Source organism: Lissotriton vulgaris, chromosome 6 (genome assembly GCF_964263255.1).
Source record: "Lissotriton vulgaris chromosome 6, aLisVul1.2, whole genome shotgun sequence".
In the NCBI taxonomy this organism is placed as follows: Eukaryota; Metazoa; Chordata; class Amphibia; order Caudata; family Salamandridae; genus Lissotriton; species Lissotriton vulgaris.
The window spans coordinates 1,020,560,652-1,020,579,089 of NC_141694.1; the positions used below are offsets into that span (position 1 = coordinate 1,020,560,652).

Consider the following 18,438-nt stretch of genomic DNA (forward strand, 5'->3'; position numbering starts at 1 on the left):
ACATGTGAGTGTTGCATCATAATAAGCATAGGCTAACAAGCATTGTAGGTTAACGAGGAAGGACATAGGAAATTTAGGGTATTTGCAGCTCTCTCCAGTAAACGTTGTAATAGGTAGCATCCTGAGTAATTGAGTTGTTGCTCCATAGCATCCCATTGCGGTAATCGTCAAGAAACCATAGGTTTTCAACATAAGACATAATTACACGTACGAAACAACAGAGCACGTATGAATCATAATGTTAGAGAAGAATGTATATAGGTGATCCGTGTGAGAAGTTGGCCTGATATATGATGCTCACTAGTTCTAGTGATCACCTTGTATCAGTCCAAACAACTCTTATGGTGATTGGTTGTAAGTCAACCTTATAGACCAGCTATCCTAGTAGCGTGGACAAAAGCAGTCTTTAGGCTATACTCTAAATGGCATGTGAAGCCAGCTGTTTTACCACATATAACTCCTTGAATACCAAGTGAAAGGACACCACACAGGTTGTTATGAAAATAAACAGATATTTATTAACTAACATACACCTCTGAACTCTTTATGAGGTCAGAGGGCTAAGCACATGACAATACTTGAAAGGAAATGCTGGAGGGCTGATCTTCGATGCAGGAGCTGCTCGAGGTCGGGGCTTCTCAGTCCCCAAAGCACTTGGACGAGGATGCCTCTGAAGTCGTGCTGGAGCGAAGTGCTCTCTTCTTCCAAGATGGCCGGTCCCACATGTCTTGTCGCACCCACGGGTCTCAGCTGTGCTGCAGATGTGGGTAGAGATCGGAGAGGTCTGGGAGTCCGGATCTCGTCGGGCTCTGAAGTTTGGATCCTTGCAGGAAGACGACAAAGGGAAGCCGCTGTACGCTGTTGGTGCCTGCTGGTGCAGGGTGGACACTCCTTGCCCACAAGGGAGATCTCTTCAGTCTTATGTGGAGCAGAACGTCGAAGTCCAGAGTTTCTTCTTGAGAAGTTGTTCAGGATAATCTGCTTTGGAATGGGACCAGCTCCTACCTTTATCTGGCTAAAGGGGCTGCACTACGACTAGGTCGGTCCTCTGGGTGGGACCAGGAAGGGGGGTGGTTACACCCCCTTTCCTTTGTCCGGTCTTGCGCCAGCTCTGGGGCTGGAGTGCCCCAGGAACTGGTTCTGACCGGTGTATGCACAGGGCACCTTGTGTGCCCCAGGCATGTCTCATTCCTTTGAGCCCTGTCCTAACTAGTACACAAAATCCTGTCTGGGGTGGTGCTAGCACCTCCCAAGGCAGGAAACCCTTTGTCCAAGCCGCCCTCGCTGGAAGGACTCCCAGCAGCAGGAGGTCAGACTTGTGTCTGTGGTGGCAGCATCCATTTTGTGATGCTGAGGCTCGAGTTAACTTTAACCGGGGTTCACAGTTACATACATGTCGTGTCCCTCTAGAAGGGTGGAATGCTAACCCCGTCGCCAGAATTGGCGAGGGGTTAGTATTCCAATTCGTATGACACCTTACTCGACATGTTTTGATAATGCTATGCCAAAGTTAGCATTTGACCGCGAGGTTCATAATGCACTTAAGAGTATATGGTATAGCGTTATCATGGAACAGCTATTAGGACTTGGTTCCGCAAGCTGCAAACAGGCTCAGCTCATGCCAGAGCACCATCTCACATAATTCCAAGCACTCTGCCTTCAGGATTGATAAGGCCTGCCATAGGAGTGACTGATAGGAATATATGTGTCCATTTTAGGGTTAGATATAGGAATACTATATCTAAAGCAAAGGGTGATTACACCACCTTGCCCCAGCTGTCGTGCAGCCAGTTGTGTCAGATTTGGGTGGCCAGCCAGGGGTGGCATAATACATGCTGCAGCCCCTGGTAGGCCCTGGGTACACCGATGCCCTGGATACCTAAGGTATGCTGTACAGGGACTGGTAAGGTGACTCAGTATCCAATTAGATATGTACCTAGAGTACATGAAATCCATTTTACAGAGAGAGCAGTGGGCCTGGGGTCCTGAATAGCAGGGCCCCAGGTCAACTAAGTCGAAAAACCAGCAAAACACCAGGCAAAAAGTTGGGGGCAACCATAGTCAGATATCCACCTTCCTACATAAGCCCCCCCCCAAACGAAAGGAGATAAGGCTATCCTTGACCAGGTAAGCCTATAAAGCCTGAGTGGCCATATGAGGTGGTATATGCACTGGCATGGTTACCCCCCCTATATCATGGTCCACTAAGCAATCCCTCACCCTAAGGGTCTCCACCATAGGGAATCTCTACCTGTGGTGTGTTTTGGCAAAGTAAAAGGCTGGTGCTGGGATGGAGTACTGAAGTGAGACTCCACTAATGTTGGGTTCAACTTCCTCCAATCACTATCCACCATATATGCCTTTCTTTCCAGGACTGAGTAGTGGTGAGCTCTCAGGGTTAACCTCTGGCTACCTAAAGCTGGAGGCTGAGTCCCTCTGTTTGGCTTACTGGAGGGACAGGTCAGGTTTGGGGCTTTTAGGTCCCAGGTTTGGCTGTGCCCAACAGTGTCCATCTGTGGGAGGTCCTTAACAAACTTTAAGGGGGATCCCTCAGGAGTGTTTTTTATTTTCACTTGGCTAGGCCTGCTAGCTTCAGTGCCCTTAATCTGTTGATTGGGGAGTTCTTTTGCACAGGGGGTCCTTTGGGGTCCACCACTGGCCTCCCTGACCTCTACAGCCCTGGGCTGACTGAGGCAGAGTAGAGAGGGGCAGGTTACCTGCTCCAGACTTGGTCCCACCTTGGAAGGGTCCACTGACATCAGGGGTTCTGCCAGGCTTGGCCTGACTACCTCTGGGGCAGTTTCTTCACAAGGGGTCAGATCAGTTCCCTGAGGAGGCTGATCCTTTCCTAAAGTCTGGTGAGAGGGAGATTTCTCTTCCTCCTCAATGCTCTCTGTCTGAGTGGAGTGATCCATAGTTTCAGGCTTCACAACACTATTATCTGTCTGAGTTTGAGCTGTGGCCATCACAACTCCACCAACCTTTTCAGGAAGGGACTCAGTTTGGGTATGGGCTGTGACCATCACAGCCTTGCCAACCTGTCCAGGGAAGGAATCTGTCTGAGATTGGGCTGTGACTGGCACAGCCCTCCTGACCTGTTCAGGGAGGACATCTTGGACTGGGGCTGTGGCTATCACTGGCCCACTAACCTTACCATGGAGGTTTACCATTTTAAAATGGGTTTCTTGCTCTACCTCAGCCCAGGCTGAGATCTCTAAATCATTCCCCAGTAGGCAATCTACAGGCAAGTTTGATGACACTGCCACTCTCTTGGGGCCAGTGACACCTCCCCAGCTGAGATTGACCACTGCTATGGGATGACCTCTCTGCACTCCATCAATGTTGGTTACCTGGTATGTGGCCCCAGGTATAAGTTGCCTTGAGGGGACTAGGCACTCAGTCACCATGGTGATGCTAGCCCCTGTGTCTCTGTAGGCCTCAACTTTCGAACCATTGTCGAGGGGCTCCTGTCTGTACTTGTCCAAAGTGTTGGGACAAGCTGTGAAGTTGGCAAACCCCATGCCAGTCTCACAGACAAGAGTATCTAAGTCTGGGGACCTGGTTAGGCCAGAGTCCCCAGGAACTCCCAAAGTAAATGCACCCAAATTCTTGGGGGCACTCCCACCACCTGGGGGATTACTACTAGTAGTAACAGGAGGCTTGGAAGTGTAACTAGGGGGTATGTTTTCCTTATTGTCGTTGGCCCTTGGGCAACTGCTGTCAGTTTTGTAATGGCCCACCTGTTTGCAGGTATGACAATAAGGTTTCTTTTGGGTATTGGAAGGATTTTGGGACCCACCCTTTTCAGAGGATTTTTGGGGCCCTGTGGTTTGATCTGTAGATTTATTCCCACCCTTCTCTTGAGGCTTGGTTGATTCCTTCTTTTGGTCACCACCTTGGTTCTTAGGCCTAATCCTGGTTCTGACCCATTTGTCTGCCCTCTTACCCAATTCTTGTGGAGAGGTCAGATCAGAGTCTACCAGGTGCTGGTGTAATAACAGGTTCTGACAATTATTTAAGACTTGCTCTCTCATAATAAGATTATACAATCCTGTGAAGTCAGTCACTTTACTACCCAGTAGCCAGCCTTCTAGAGCCTTATTGGCACAATCAACACAGTCAATCCAATCCTGAGACTGAGTTTTCTGGATGTCTCTGAACAGCAACCTGTCCTGCTCAGTTGTTAAGCCAAACCCATCAATCAGTGTATTCTTCAGGACTTGGTCATTGTTAGCATCCTCAGCTCTAGTAGTGAGGAGCTTATCCCTACCTTTACCTTCAATGGAGAGCCACAGTATAGCTGCCCGCTGACTTTGGGGGATGCACTGGACAGTGCAGGCCCTCTCCAAAGCAGTCATCCATTTGTGGATGTCATCCCCTTGTTTAAAGGGGGGCACTATTTTGCTCAGGTGTCTAGTATCAAAACTCCTGTCTGTATCTCTAGGGATAATGCTGCCACCAGTGGGGTCTGCCCCACTCAATTTCTGCTCTCTGGCAAAGGCAAGTCTTTCTTTGGCAAGGGCAAGTTCTTCCCTCTCAATCCTCAGATTGACTTCCCTCATCTTAGCTTCATGCTCTCTTCTCTGAGGGGATGTCATCCCTCTGTGAGAAGATGCCTGAGAGACATGGGTGTGAATGGATCTGTTAGAGCCTCTGGAGAGAGACCTAACTCTTCCATTCCCAATGTTATGCCTGCCTGAGAGTGGGCCTGGGGGTCCCCCAGTTCCATTCTCATGCACTCTTAAGTTGGTCCTGGTGAGCCTGCTGACTACTACTGGACCTTTGTCTGCCTCATTCCCTGATAACTCCTCTTCCTCTTCCTCCTCTCCACCTTCTGCTTCATGGAGGTTAAGGTCAGGGTCACCAAGGGTTCCCTCTAAGGGGGGCATGCTCCCATCTGGATTAGAGGGGCCTGTGTTAGAAGCCCTTCTGGCATCATAAGTCTCTAAGAGACCTATCAGAAAAGGAGTGGTAGGGTTAGAACCCTGTTTTAGTTTCCTGGAGGGACACAATTGTCTCATCTCCTGGAAGCTAAGGGCTGCATATCTGGAAGAGACCTGTGGAGGTTCAACAACCACAAGGGGAGTCTCTGAAGACTCTCCATGGGTAGACATGCTTCTAGTGAGGTGTAAGTGATGCGCCTACCTACACTATGGGTTTACCTACTGATCCCTTGCTAAGAGTTGTAGTCAGGGTGTGCTACTCCCTTTCTACTACAACAGCTGGTTCAGTAGAACTCAGAGTATTTCTAAGGTTTGTTATATGTACCTATGGTACCTTATGTGATCTTTCAAATGATATCTCAAGATTATATTTGGTAAAAACAACAGCAAGCTCAAATCCCATCCGCTGCACACCAATGTGAGAAGTTGGCCTGATATATGATGCTCACTAGTTCTAGTGATCACCTTGTATCAGTCCAAACAACCCTTATGGTGATTGGTTGTAAGTCAACCTTATAGACCAGCTATCCTAGTAGCGTGGACAAAAGCAGTCTTTAGGCTAAACTCTGAATGGCATGTGAAGCCAGCTGTTTTACCACATATAACCCCTTGAATACCAAGTGAAAGGACACCACACAGGTTGTTATGAAAATAAACAGATATTTATTAACTAACATACACCTCTGAACTCTTTATGAGGTCAGAGGGCTAAGCACATGACAATACTTGAAAGGAAATACGAGTTCGCACAGTATTTACAAGAACCCCTGAGGGGCGTAACAAACCATATACTAGATAAATGGAATGCGAAAGTCAATCAAAGGAATGGGGCTGTCCAGAGGCTGTAGGATCGCTCGGACCACGCTATACTAACTGGAGGTAAGTAATAGGAGGCCCACGGGACGCGTGTGCAGAGTGTGAACTCACACGCGAGATGCGTACAATCGTCTATGGACAGTACAGTTTAAAGAAAAGGTGAGTACGGACGTCCCTGACTAGGTAGGACTAAACCGACTGTGGAACTGGAGACTAGGAGAGTCAAGCTACCCTTGAGCACCGAAATGCTCGTGTTACCTTACTCACAGGCTGCGGGTGCATAGGTGCCAAGTCGTGTCGGGTTCCGGCGTTGAAGTCTATGGAGCCTGGAGGAAAAGATGCTGCAGGCGGTCAGGAGGAAGATATCCGGTGTGATCCAAGGGTGGATCAGTGAAAAGTAGAACCTGAAAGCAGAGGGGACAATGTTTAAAGTCACTAGCCAGTGACTGGAGTGGAACCAGGAGTGGAACCAGATGTCGTCGTCGCGATCAGGTGAAGGTGGACGCTTGTCTCTGCAGCCACGTGGACCAGGTGGTGTCTTCGACGACCAGGATGGAGGCACGAGCTGTCCCACGCAGGCTCTCGCTGTCGGTGGTGTCGTCTCCGGATTCAGGTTCAACAGGCCTTGGCAAAGGCAACCCACGCGGTGAGTGGAAACGGCGTCTGGAGTGGACCAGGAGGGTCCGGGGTGCTCCTCTTTTGGAAGGGAGCAAGGGCCAGTCTAGAGCAACCAGACCAGCAGCAAAGTTGTCGGAGTTCGTCGTCTAGGAGGTCACAAGCCAGCCGGCAAGTGGCCAGACAACGCGTCAAGCAGCAAACAGGCAGAAGGGCCCCACGCAGATCTCGTGGATGCTGGAGGGCTGATCTTCGATGCAGGAGCTGCTCGGGGTCGGGGCTTCTCAGTCCCCAAAGCACTTGTACGAGGATGCCTCTGAAGTCGTGCTGGAGCGAAGTGCTGCTTCTTCCAAGATGGCCGGTCCCACGTGTCTCGTCGCACCCACGGGTCTCAGCTGTGCTGCAGATGTGGGTAGAGGTCGGAGAGGTCTGGGAGTCCGGGTCTCGTCGGGCTCTGAAGTTTGGATCCTTGCAGGAAGACGACAAAGGGAAGCCGCTGTACGCTGTTGGTGCCTGCTGGTGCAGGGTGGACACTCCTTGCCCACAAGGGAGATCTCTTCAGTCTTCTGTGGAGCAGAACGTCGAAGTCCAGAGTTTGTTCTTGAGAAGTTGTTCAGGATAATCTGCTTTGGAATGAGACCAGCTCCTACCTTTATCCGGCTAAAGGGGGCTGCACTACGACTAGGTCCCTCCTCTGGGTGGGACCAGGAAGGGGGGTGGTTACACCCCCTTTCCTTTGTCCGGTCTTGCGCCAGCCCTGGGGCTGGAGTGCCCCAGGAACTGGTTCTGACCGGTGTATGCACAGGGCACCTTGTGTGCCCCAGGCATGTCTCATTCCTTTGAGCCCTGTTCTACCTAATACACAAAATCCTGTCTGGGGTGGTGCTAGCACCTCCCAAGGCAGGAAACCCTTTGTCCAAGCCGCCCTCGCTGGAAGGACTCCCAGCAGCAGGAGGTCAGACTTGTGTCTGTGGTGGCAGCATCCATTTTGTGATGCTGAGGCTCGAGTAACTTTAACCGGGGTTCACAGTTACACACGTCGTGTCCCTCTAGAAGGGTGGAATGCTAACCCCGTCGCCAGAATTGGCGAGGGGTTAGTATTCCAATTCGTATGGCCTCTTACTCGACATGTTTTGATAATGCTATGCCAAAGTTAGCATTTGACCGCGAGGTTCATAATGCACTTAAGAGTATATGGTATAGCGTTATCATGGAACAGCTATTAGGACTTGGTTCCGCAAGATGCAAACGGGCTCAGCTCATGCCAGAGCACCATCTCACATAATTCCCAGCACTCTGCCTTCAGGATTGATAAGGCCTGCCATAGGAGTGACTGATAGGAATATATGTGTCCATTTTAGGGTTAGATATAGGAATACTATATCTAAAGCAAAGGGTGATTACACCACCTTGCCCCAGCTGTCGTGCAGCCAGTTGTGTCAGATTTGGGTGGCCAGCCAGGGGTGGCATAATACATGCTGCAGCCCCTGGTAGGCCCTGGGTACACCTGTGCCCTGGATACCTAAGGTATGCTGTACAGGGACTGGTAAGGTGACTCAGTATCCAATTAGATATGTACCTAGAGTACATGAAATCCATTTTACAGAGAGAGCAGTGGGCCTGGGGTCCTGAATAGCAGGGCCCCAGGTCAACTAAGTCGAAAAACCAGCAAAACACCAGGCAAAAAGTTGGGGGCAACCATAGTCAGATATCCACCTTCCTACAACCCGCATTTATGAATTTGGCATATTTCAGAGTATGAAATTATGTATAATTTAAATCAAGGTATAACCAAGGTGGTGTACTCAAAACCTAAAAGTGGCTGATGTAGCTTTAAATATGACAGCAAGCGTAATGTGTTATTGATGCATGTCTAAACTTTTTTTCACAGAGGGCCCTGAAGAAGGGACGTTGGTCCCGAAATGCATTGGGCCAACTTCAGCAACAAACGCTGAAAAATGTTAATAATACTTGTATGAAATACAATACAATTATATACATAATCAAATGTAATGTTGAAAAACTACAACTGAACTTTAAGATTTATGATTTGAATCTGAATAGAGATCTAAAGATTAGATGAAATCAATTGAATAAACATGAACATTTCATGAACAAAAAATTTTGAAAGGTGTAAAGTAAAGTTTATTCAAAATTAGAAGAGTAATGAAGATAAGATAGCTGTGCTATCGGTAAGGTTGTGATACTTTATCACTAACCATTTGCTCAAATAACTATTAGACCTAGGGACAGGCAGCCCTATAATACCGAACAGCACGCCAAAGGAGAAAAACTTGGATAAAATCCATTTATAGATAATCACAAACGATAATCAAGAGGAGTGCCAGTGGCCATAATTTGTTGTTTACACATACATGTCTGCCACATGGCACTTCAAATAAAATTCAAAAGTGAATTTTTAAAAGAATTTGGTATTTACCACCAACTTGAAGTTGGTGGTAATTAACAAATTCTTACAGCACATAAGCACTCTTTAATGTGCTTTCTACATAGCATTTACCGAATCGGTAAATACCGATTCGGTATTTACAGAATCGGTACTTACCGAATCGTCACCTACATTGGAAGGAGCTAAATACTGGTCGGTAACGGACGAAATTCTGTATATTACTGAAGTTGCAAGTGATCCCCCGACATGAGATGGTACTGCGGTGTCATGGTTGGAGAGGTCGCCTCGAAGGGGCGGGAGTAGCCCCTTCGGACGATTTGCCGCACCCACCTGTCAGCAGTGATGGTACGCCAGTGGAGGAGGTGATGGCGAACCCTGCCTCCTACTTGCGTCGAATGGGCCTGAAAGTTCGAACTAGGAGGGCTTTGAGGCGGATGCTGCGGGAGTGGATGTGGACTGACCTTGCTGTTATCCCCCTGCACAGTCACAGTGGTTACCACGTCCGCGACCACTTTGAGGTTGGTTCTGCGGCCTGCGGCTGAACGAAAGTGTGGGGGCGTCCCTTCCTTGGCCATTTAAGGGGCGAAAAGCAGAAGTCTGCTGGCGCTGGCCCGACAGGCCCAAGGACTTAGGTGTAGCCCTGGAGTCCTTGAAACGCTAAAGCGCACTCTCTGCTTTGTCGCCAAAAACGCGAAGGCCTTCGAAGGACATGTCCATGAGCGTGGACTGCACATCCCTCGAAAGATTGGCGGACCTCAGCCAGTCGTGGCGACGGATCGCCACCGTCGTGAAAATCGCTCTGCCCAGCGAGTCCGTGGTGTCAAGTCCACATCTGATTGAATCCATGTCTGAACTGGGGTGGCAGAGTGGGCTAAAGAACGGTGATGGATTAAACCCAGATCTTTTGACTGGGTGTGAGTGTTTGATTGATTCGGATGCTCCGTCCATCACCTCCCCCTTTTGTACCGCTTTTGGCCGCCATAGGTGTGGCAGGGTATGCTCAGACGTGAGTCCCTTGCTCACTTTGCCACTGTGTAGGAAATGGGACCCCCGGCCGGCCAGGGCTTGCGCCACAGCCAGTCAGAGACCGCCACCCCTATGTAAAGTCGACCCCTGTTCACCCTCTAGATAACGCGGCGTGGGCAGTCAGGCCTATCTCGGAGGACATGTGTGAAGCATTTGCGCACGCACCCACCAACAACAACATCCAGGGCCTCCCACAAAAGGACTCCACACCAAGTATATATGAAAATAGTCTTTGTATTAAGAAGGACACATAGGAACACACATTGTACAAAGGGCCCGAGGCACAGGCCGGGGTTACAAGTAAGAAGGTACAGGGCAGGGCCAAGGGGCCCCTGCCAGGGGTATGCACATGATGGAACTGGCATTAGAACACATATCCACTGGGAGCTTCCTAGAACTAGCAGTAGAACTCACTCTGACCAGGGATCACATACATGGGACATCGGGTATTCAGGAGGGAAGGGACAAGGTACATAACACAACAGAGGCCCCCATCAGCAGGGCAACACATAATAATTCTCAGCATCACTTTGATATTAGTCAGTAGCACCCCATAGGCCAGATGGCCTTCCTGGGGCAAGGGCGCCTTAGAGTCTCGATGTCCAGAGTGGGCTGCAAAGGGGCCCGGGGCAAACCTAAACGTGGCAGCGGCCCACGAAGTGCTGGGCCGCTGAGGGGCTTGGATGTAGCCTTGCAGGCTCGGGGGGACAGGGGTGCAATGGTGGAGCCTCTCGCAGGGTCAGGGACACGTGGTGGAGCCTCTCGGGGCTCAGGCAGGGTCAGGGACACGTGGTGGAGCCTCTCGGGGCTCAGGGAGACAGGGGGGCAATGGTGGAGCCTCTCGCAGGCTCAGGGTAAGCAGGCAAGTCCCTCTCGGGGGACTCGATCTTCCAGGGGCCCCACGGGCCAGGACGGAGCCTCTCGGGGCTCAGGAAAAAGAACTGTGGGCAGGCGGGGCCCCCCTCGGGGGACCCGGCATCACTGGGGGCCCTTCGGGCCTCGAGGCACAACAGGGAGTTCACTGGAGGGGAGGGGCGGGCACCGGCAATGTGTCCCGACGCCCCTCCTCTCTCTCTCCCCCTTGCTGCACTCACCGGTCTTGGTGCGCCGGTCCTCTCTCGCTCTCCGGGGCTCCCGCTCGCTCCTGGGGGCCCCGGGGGGGAAGCGGCAGTTGTCCTGGTGGGACGAAGGGGCGCGGAGTAGGCTCCCGCCGACCCCTGCCTTCTCGCCTCTCTCCGGTCGTCTCCACAGCTCCTCGGGCTGCCGGCCAATCACAGCGCGGCCCGGGGAGACGCCAGCAACAAATCCCGGGCCGGCAGCCAATCCCAGCGCGGCCCGGGAATAGCATCACGAGGGGTCCCGGGCCGGTGGTGGTGACTCGGGGGAAATTACGAGGGCCAGGCTCCCTCGAGGATTTAAAGGGGCAAGTAGCGAGGTAGGCTCTCGCTGGGGTTGTAGAACCTCGGCAGTACGGGGCAGACGCCGGGTAGGCACCGGCTTGTTGAATATAGCGCTCCCAGCGCTAGGGCATGAATGAAGCGCCCCAAAGCGGTAGAGGGCAGGGATCAGCGCTTCCAGGCACTGGGCAGAAGGGACAGCGCTCCCCAAGCGCTAGATGCAGGATAACAAAGTCCATAGGTAGTCCAGGACCTCAGAGGGGGCCCAGCAGCGCCAAGGAGGAGAAAGGGCCATCCTTAGTCCAGGAGTAGGGCAGGGCTCAGGGAGGCAAGCCAACCCTGAGCCCAAGCAGCAACAGCCCCTGGTAGATTCAAGTTAAGAACAAGAACAAGTCCAGAGTGTCACAGCACCCTTTTTATACACACATTCTTGGTCTGAAGGGGCAGGCAGGGGGAGAACCAGCTGGAACTGGTTATGGGGGGATTCTTTACACTGGCCAGGCTAGGAACATCAGCCGCACCCCAGGGGGTGGAGCCAGCATTGTCTGGGGAAAACCCAGCCTCATTCATGACACTCAAACCAGACAGTCAATCCACAAGCAGACCCAGGCTCACTCCTCCCCTCACATCAGCATGTTAAACACTCCATTCACCACCGGGGCAGACCCTCCCAGATCCTGGGAGCCAGGCTCACCAGCCAGCCTCGGCCAATCATACGCCAGACACACATTCCACAAATATGCCAACTTCCAAAAGGGGGACTTCTACACTAGACACACTCATACCACATATACCGTTGCGCAGCAGTCAATCTCACGAGTTCATACATACCAGACTTGACCGTGCACACCCTACGCTTCGGGAACTACAGAGGACTCATCCATTCCCCATGTATTCCTATGGAAGGGTAGGTCGCTCTCTCTTCACATGCACTCAGAGGGGGAATCACCATCCCCAGGTTACATATACCATGAAAACTTCAGGGGCGGACCTGCCAGACGGGCCAAGTCCAACACACTGGATTCAAGCAAGCCGGGCTGAAGACGGCTGGAATACCAGAAACCGGTCCTCGGAAGCTTGTTTCCGGTTCAGGGAAGACATGGCTTGGCAGTTCGGGCTGGACTGTTCCCATGAGGCACAGGGTCAGACTAATTTGCATATAGCCATGTCTGAACTGGGGTGGCAGAGTGGGCTAAAGAACGGTGATGGATTAAACCAAGATCTTTTGACTGGGTGTGAGTGTTTGATTGATTCGGATGATCCATCCATCACCACCCCCTTTTGTACCGCATTTGGCCGCCATAGGTGTGGCAGGGTATGCTCAGACGTGAGTCCCTTGCTCACTTTGCCACTGGATTCAAGCAAGCCGGGCTGAAGACGGCTGGAATGCCAGAAACCGGTCCTCGGAAGCTTGTTTCCGGTCCAGGGAAGACATGGCTTGGCAGTTCGGGCTGGACTGTTCCCATGAGGCACAGGGTCAGACTGATTTGCATATAGCCATGTCTGAACTGGGGTGGCAGAGTGGGCTAAAGAACGGTGATGGATTAAACCCAGATCTTTTGACTGGGTGTGAGTGTTTGATTGATTCAGATGCTCCGTCCATCACCACCCCCTTTTGTACCACATCTGATTGAATAGCGTGCTGCAACCCGCCCCCCAGCAAGTGCATGGGCGAGACGTTCCTGGGCCTCCTCCGGACGCTGGGGCAGCACGTCCTCAACCATGTCCCACAAGGAGTGGGTGTAACGGCCCAAAAGGCAAGCGGTGTTGATAGACCGCAACCCCAAACTCAATGAGGAGAACAGTTTCTTCCCAAACTGGTCAAACATTTTGGATTCCCAATCTGGAGGAGCAGTCGGGAAAGCGGTCTGGGACGTGGAGGGCTGGATCACCAGGCTCTCAGGGGTGGGGTGAACAGACAGAAAGCAGGGGCCGGCTAGAGCCGGGCGGTGGCGTTCGGCCACGCTCCGATCCACAGGGTGCACTGTGGAGGGCTTGGACCAAGTGCCCATCAGAGGGCTTCATTGAACGGCAGCAGAGGCTCCGAAGAGCTTACTGGCGGTTGAAGCACCTCAGTGAGGAGATTAGTCCTCACAGCTGCAGCAGGGAGCTCAGGAGCCAAGGCATTGGCTGCCCTGCACAACACCACACCATAGGTAGCACCCTCCCCCATAGCCACGGAGGGAGAAGAGATTAATCTAGTGTCAGGCGAAGTATCCAGACCATTGGCCTCCCCCAGCTCATCGGCCCAGTCCTGACTTAATTGGCAATGTTGTGCCAGAGGGTCCTCAGACCCCTCCCAGTCCTCCCCTTCATCCATGTCCGGATAAAAAGGCAGAAATGACGGAGCCGGTTCATAGGTGAATTGCTCACCAATCGACGCCGGAGACGGCGCCGCTCCAACTCCGGACCCAGACCGGGGCTGAAACCGGGGGCGGCGTCGTCCGAAGACGGCGCCGGGAGTGGCACCATCGGGGTCGGCGCCAGCGGAGGAGTCTTAAGTTCAACTGCCGTCAACCGGGATGAAGGTCTGGATCCCACGGGGCCCTGCGGCGGCAGGACCGAAGTCGACGGCAGCGCGAAAGTTCCGGACTGCGCTGGGGCCGGAGCAGCCAGCCTGCTAGGGCCCGGTGTCGGGGCTGCGGGGCCCGACGGCGCGCTGCCACGCCTCGACGGAGGGAAGGGAGTCCTCATGGCCACGAGGAGGTCACGTATCTCCTCCGGCGTTGCATGCAGTCCAGGGACTGGAGGGTATGGGACCGGATGCGACGCCTGCGGCTCCGGCGGAACCCCGCAGGTGGTGTCACCCAAACCCTCAGCCGAGTCGTGCGACCAGCGAGAAGAGTCAGAAGAGCGATGACGTCTCTTCGACTTCTTTTTCCTCGACTTACCGGAGGACTTTGAGCCCGACGAGTGGTGAGGGCTCGATGAGCGTCAATGCTGTGGCTCCGCGACCGGTCCCTCGACTTCCTCTTCGACCGGGAACTTGAGTGGCGGGAAGCCGCCTGCCGGATCTCGAGGAGCTTGCGGGACCGCTCCCGCCTAGCTTTCGAGGTCAAGGCCCCGCAGTCGGGGCGCAACTTGTCGGCGTGGTCGGCTCCGAGGCAGTAGAGACACCAGCGGTGGGGGTCGATCACCGACATCAGGCGGTGACAGGGGTCGCACGGCTTGAATACAGACATCCTTACCGGAACCAGGACTCAATATCGACTCGAAAAGAATAGCCAAAATAGGCCAAAAAGTCAGTCAAAAATTGACTAGGGTACGCTCTTCCCCGATCTGCGCTGGCCGGCACAGAAAAAAGAAGAACTGATGACAGCGCGCGAGGGCGGCATCTAAGTACCCTGACAACGTCATTCCGGCGATCGCGACGCCGACGACGGACGCGGAGTCGCAGCCGACGCCTACTGACGAAAACTTTCCGGATCCAGTCTGACGCCTGGGGATATTCTAAGGTAAGGAATCTAACACTAACCTGTTTCTTTCAGATATTTAGTTTACAAAAATTGTGGTTCACCCTGACTAGGATTGTGATGCTTCCTTTAACCGGGCTTACACCCAGCTTTGTCCGCCATAAAAAATAAAATAAATACATTCATAAAAGCAGAAGATGCCTAAGAACATCTATAAAAAAATACTTTATTCTTAGATGCAGCACTGACAACTGGAATTAACGAAGTGGAATTGTTTCAAAGAGGAGAAAGGCAAGAAGGACACAAAAAAATAAAAATAGAATGTTTGATGATGATCTGTAACAAAGTAGCAACAGAAACAACAGCCATCTACTTACTATACCACAAGTTTGTGTGTTGCATTGTTCAGAAACCCCCAAAAATATACTTTTTTTTTACCTTTGTGTTGTCAAACGCCAATAAGAAAGTACATCCATTTGTTAAAAATATCTCAACAGCATTATCTCTTAATTGCCACCAACGTGTATGGACTTCCTTGATCTCTTCATAAGTCCAGGAAAAAGACACTGGATCTGTGTCATCATAGTGAGACTAAAACATACAATAAATTCCAATTATTATAAATATTGTCCATGTAGTTTAAAAAACGAATTAGTATGCTCACTGATTGTGAATTTCAACAAATGTTCCCATATGATACATTTTATAGAATACTAATGCGTTAAAACAATCAAGCACGGAATAAAAGTATATAACCTCTATATGGCTATATTCTTTTGACTGGGGTACTCACTTTCCATAATAACGTTTCTAACAGATAGCCTATCTTCCCACAGACTACTTGTCTATTTGATTAACATCCAAGCAGAATGCTTTCAGCATGTCTTCCAGCTGTTAGGTGGCACGACAGGGGGTGGGGGGGGGGGGTAAACAGCTGTACATACTCAAGACCTGAGGCCCCAAAAGTAATGGACCATGTTCTTATTGTTCTTTTTAAAATTTGTTTTTATTATAGTTTATAAGTTTTTTCATAACATCTGATATATCCGCAATACAGCATAACTGACATAGTAAAGCTATACAAAGGAATACAGTTGCAACATGTTACATCGCAGCCAATTATATTAAATTTCAAGTCTAGTGTGTAACTGCTGCCGTAATGTCTTGGCTTTCAGAACTTAACTATAATCAACATAACAATGATGTTATATAACATAACATTTGCCCCACCCCTTTGGATCATCTGTAAAATACTTGTACATCTTTTCAAGTACCCTGTCTAATGTTGCTATATGTTTTCGAATTGGCCCAGCGGCCCAACTTTGCTCGTATACTATGTAAGTTTTTATTTATTTATTGAAGTTTTGTATAGCGCTAGCTGGACCTGAGGGTATCAGAGCGCTTCACAGCAAATACAGATATGAACCAAAAAATGTGGGCGGTAAACAAGAGCAAAGAGCATGAAAGGAAAACAATAGGCTGCATATCACCAACTTGAGAGCAATATGGAACGGAGTTCAGGAGCGTATCTTCAGGCTCTGGGATATCGAGAAGGGGAAATAGTGGTCCTTTCCAGTCAAACGTGTGTTTCTCGTTACGGTCGAGAGCGCTCGAGGAAGAGGGCTTTGAGTAGAATCTTGAATTTCGGGAAGGAGGTGATCATTCTGATATGGGGGGGATGGAGTTCCAGATCCTGGGAGCATTTCTCACAAAGGATTTATTTGAGGTTTTGTGTTTCCGTGATTTCAGTGGGATGAGTAGGAGTGTGTTGGAACTTCTGAGGTCCCTAGACTGACCGGCCCTTTTGAGTTTGGCGTCCAGATATTCTGGTTTGCCTGTGTGCAAGGCTTTGTGCGTGAGGCAAGCTGTACAGAAGCTGGCTCGTTGGTCGATAGGGAGCCACTTCAGTTCCTTGAGTGCCGGTGAGATGTGTTCGTATTTCTTTGTTCCTGTGACCATTCTTGCTGCGGCGTTGAGGGTAGTGGTAAGATGTCCTAGGTGAGATTTAGCTGTTCCGGTCAGAGCTGCGATACCATAATCAATTCTGGAGAGCACTAGTGCCTGAGTGGCCTGTTTCAGATCTTTCGGGGGGGAGGAAGGGTTTTATTTTGTAGAGAAGTTTCAGGTTAAGGAATGCACTTTTGGCGGTTTTTGAGATGTGTTTTTTCATGTCCAGTTTGGGGTCGAGAGTAATCCCAAGGGATTTCACTGAGTCCGTTGGCACAAGGGCACCATTGAGGGCGGCTTTGAGCCATTCTACTATTTGGGGGTTTTCATCTCTATTCGAGATGAGGAGCATTTCTGTTTTCTCTTGGTTGAGTTTGAGGTGGTTGGATGAGATCCAATGTTGGACCTCAGTGAGTGTAACATTCAGTCTGTGAATGTCTGCGATCAATGTGGTTTCCAGATAAAGTTGTGTGTCGTCCGCGTAGAGGTGGAAGGGGATGTTGGAGTTCCTTAGAAGTGAGGTGAGGGGTTCCATGTAGATGTTGAAAAGTTGTGTGTAGGCTGTTCTGCTGCCTGCTCCACATCACTTTCAGGTATGTACGCTAATGGACCATCTTCTTATATACCATTACTGCACTGATTAAGTTAGTTGCACCTAATCTTAATGAACCACAGAGACCAGGCCAACAAGATAGTGCTGGTAGGAGTATGGTTTAGTATATGGTGCACATTTATTTAAGTGATGCACCTTACACTAATCCTAGCAACCCCTATGGTGATTTTAGTGGTCTTTGATATCTATAGTACGCTCTCAATGTGGTAGCTGTCAAAAGCAGCCTTCAGGCTTATATTGAAGGAGTGTTAGTGTAGGAAGGTGGATACCTGACTATGGTTACCCCAGATTTTTTGCCTTGTGTTTAGCTGGTTTTCGACTTAGTTGGCCTGGTTCCCTGCTAATCAGGGCCCCAGGCTATCTGCTCTCTCTTTGAAATGGATTCCATGTACCCTAGGTGCATAACTAAATTGGCTTGGGTCACCTTATCAGCCCCTGTACAGTGCACTATAGGTGCCCATGGCATAGGTGCATCCAAGGCCTACCAGGGGCTGCAGCAAATCTTTTGCCAACCCTGGCTGGCTATCCAAATTGACACAACTGGCTGATCACTCAGCTGGGGCAAGGTGGTGTAATCACCCCTTGCTTAGATATAGTATACCTATATCTAAACCTATATCTGGACACATATATACCTATAAGTCACTCCTATGGCAGGCCTTAACAATCCTGGAGGCAGAGTGCTTGGTTTTATGTGAGATGGTGCTATAACATGAGCTGAGCCTGTCTGCAGCTGTCGGGACCAACTCCCTTAGCTGTTCCAGGATAGGGCCATACCATATACTCTTAAATGCATTATAATCCTCGCGGTTACTTGCTAACTTTGGTTTGGCTTTATCAAAACATGTCGTGTTTGGTGTCATACAACTTGGAATACTACCCCCTCGCCAGTCCTGGCGACGGGGGTAGCATTCCACCCTTCTAGAGGGAGAAGACATGTTACTTTACTAAAACGGGGTTAATCCTAACCAGAGCCCCAGCATCACAAAATGGATGCTGCTGCCACAGACACGAGTCTGACCTCCTGCTGCTGACCGAAACTCCGGCAGGGGAGGCCTGGACAATAGATATCCTGTCACAGGGAGGTGTCACACCACCCCAGACAGGAGATAGTGGATTGTAGCAGGGAGGGTTGAAAGAAACTAGACACTGCCTGGGGCGCACAAGGTGTCCCCGGGCAAATTCCAGTCAAACCGGTTCTGGGGCACTCCAGCCCCAGTACCAGCGCGACCCTGGACAAAGGGAAAGGGGTGTAACC

At 50.7% G+C, this 18,438-nt stretch overlaps 1 protein-coding gene across 3 annotated transcripts in view; it reads right to left on the reverse strand.

Moving 5' to 3' along the window:
• The window catches only part of LYST (lysosomal trafficking regulator), a 4,348,576-nt gene that overhangs the window by 1,371,427 nt on the left and 2,958,711 nt on the right, over positions 1–18,438 (reverse strand). For all 3 annotated transcript variants that reach the window (XM_086927077.1, XM_086927076.1, XM_086927078.1), the window contains one exon: positions 15,059–15,211. In XM_086927077.1, coding sequence (XP_086783203.1) covers positions 15,059–15,211 — 153 coding nt within the window. The remainder of the gene's footprint in view (positions 1–15,058; positions 15,212–18,438) is intronic.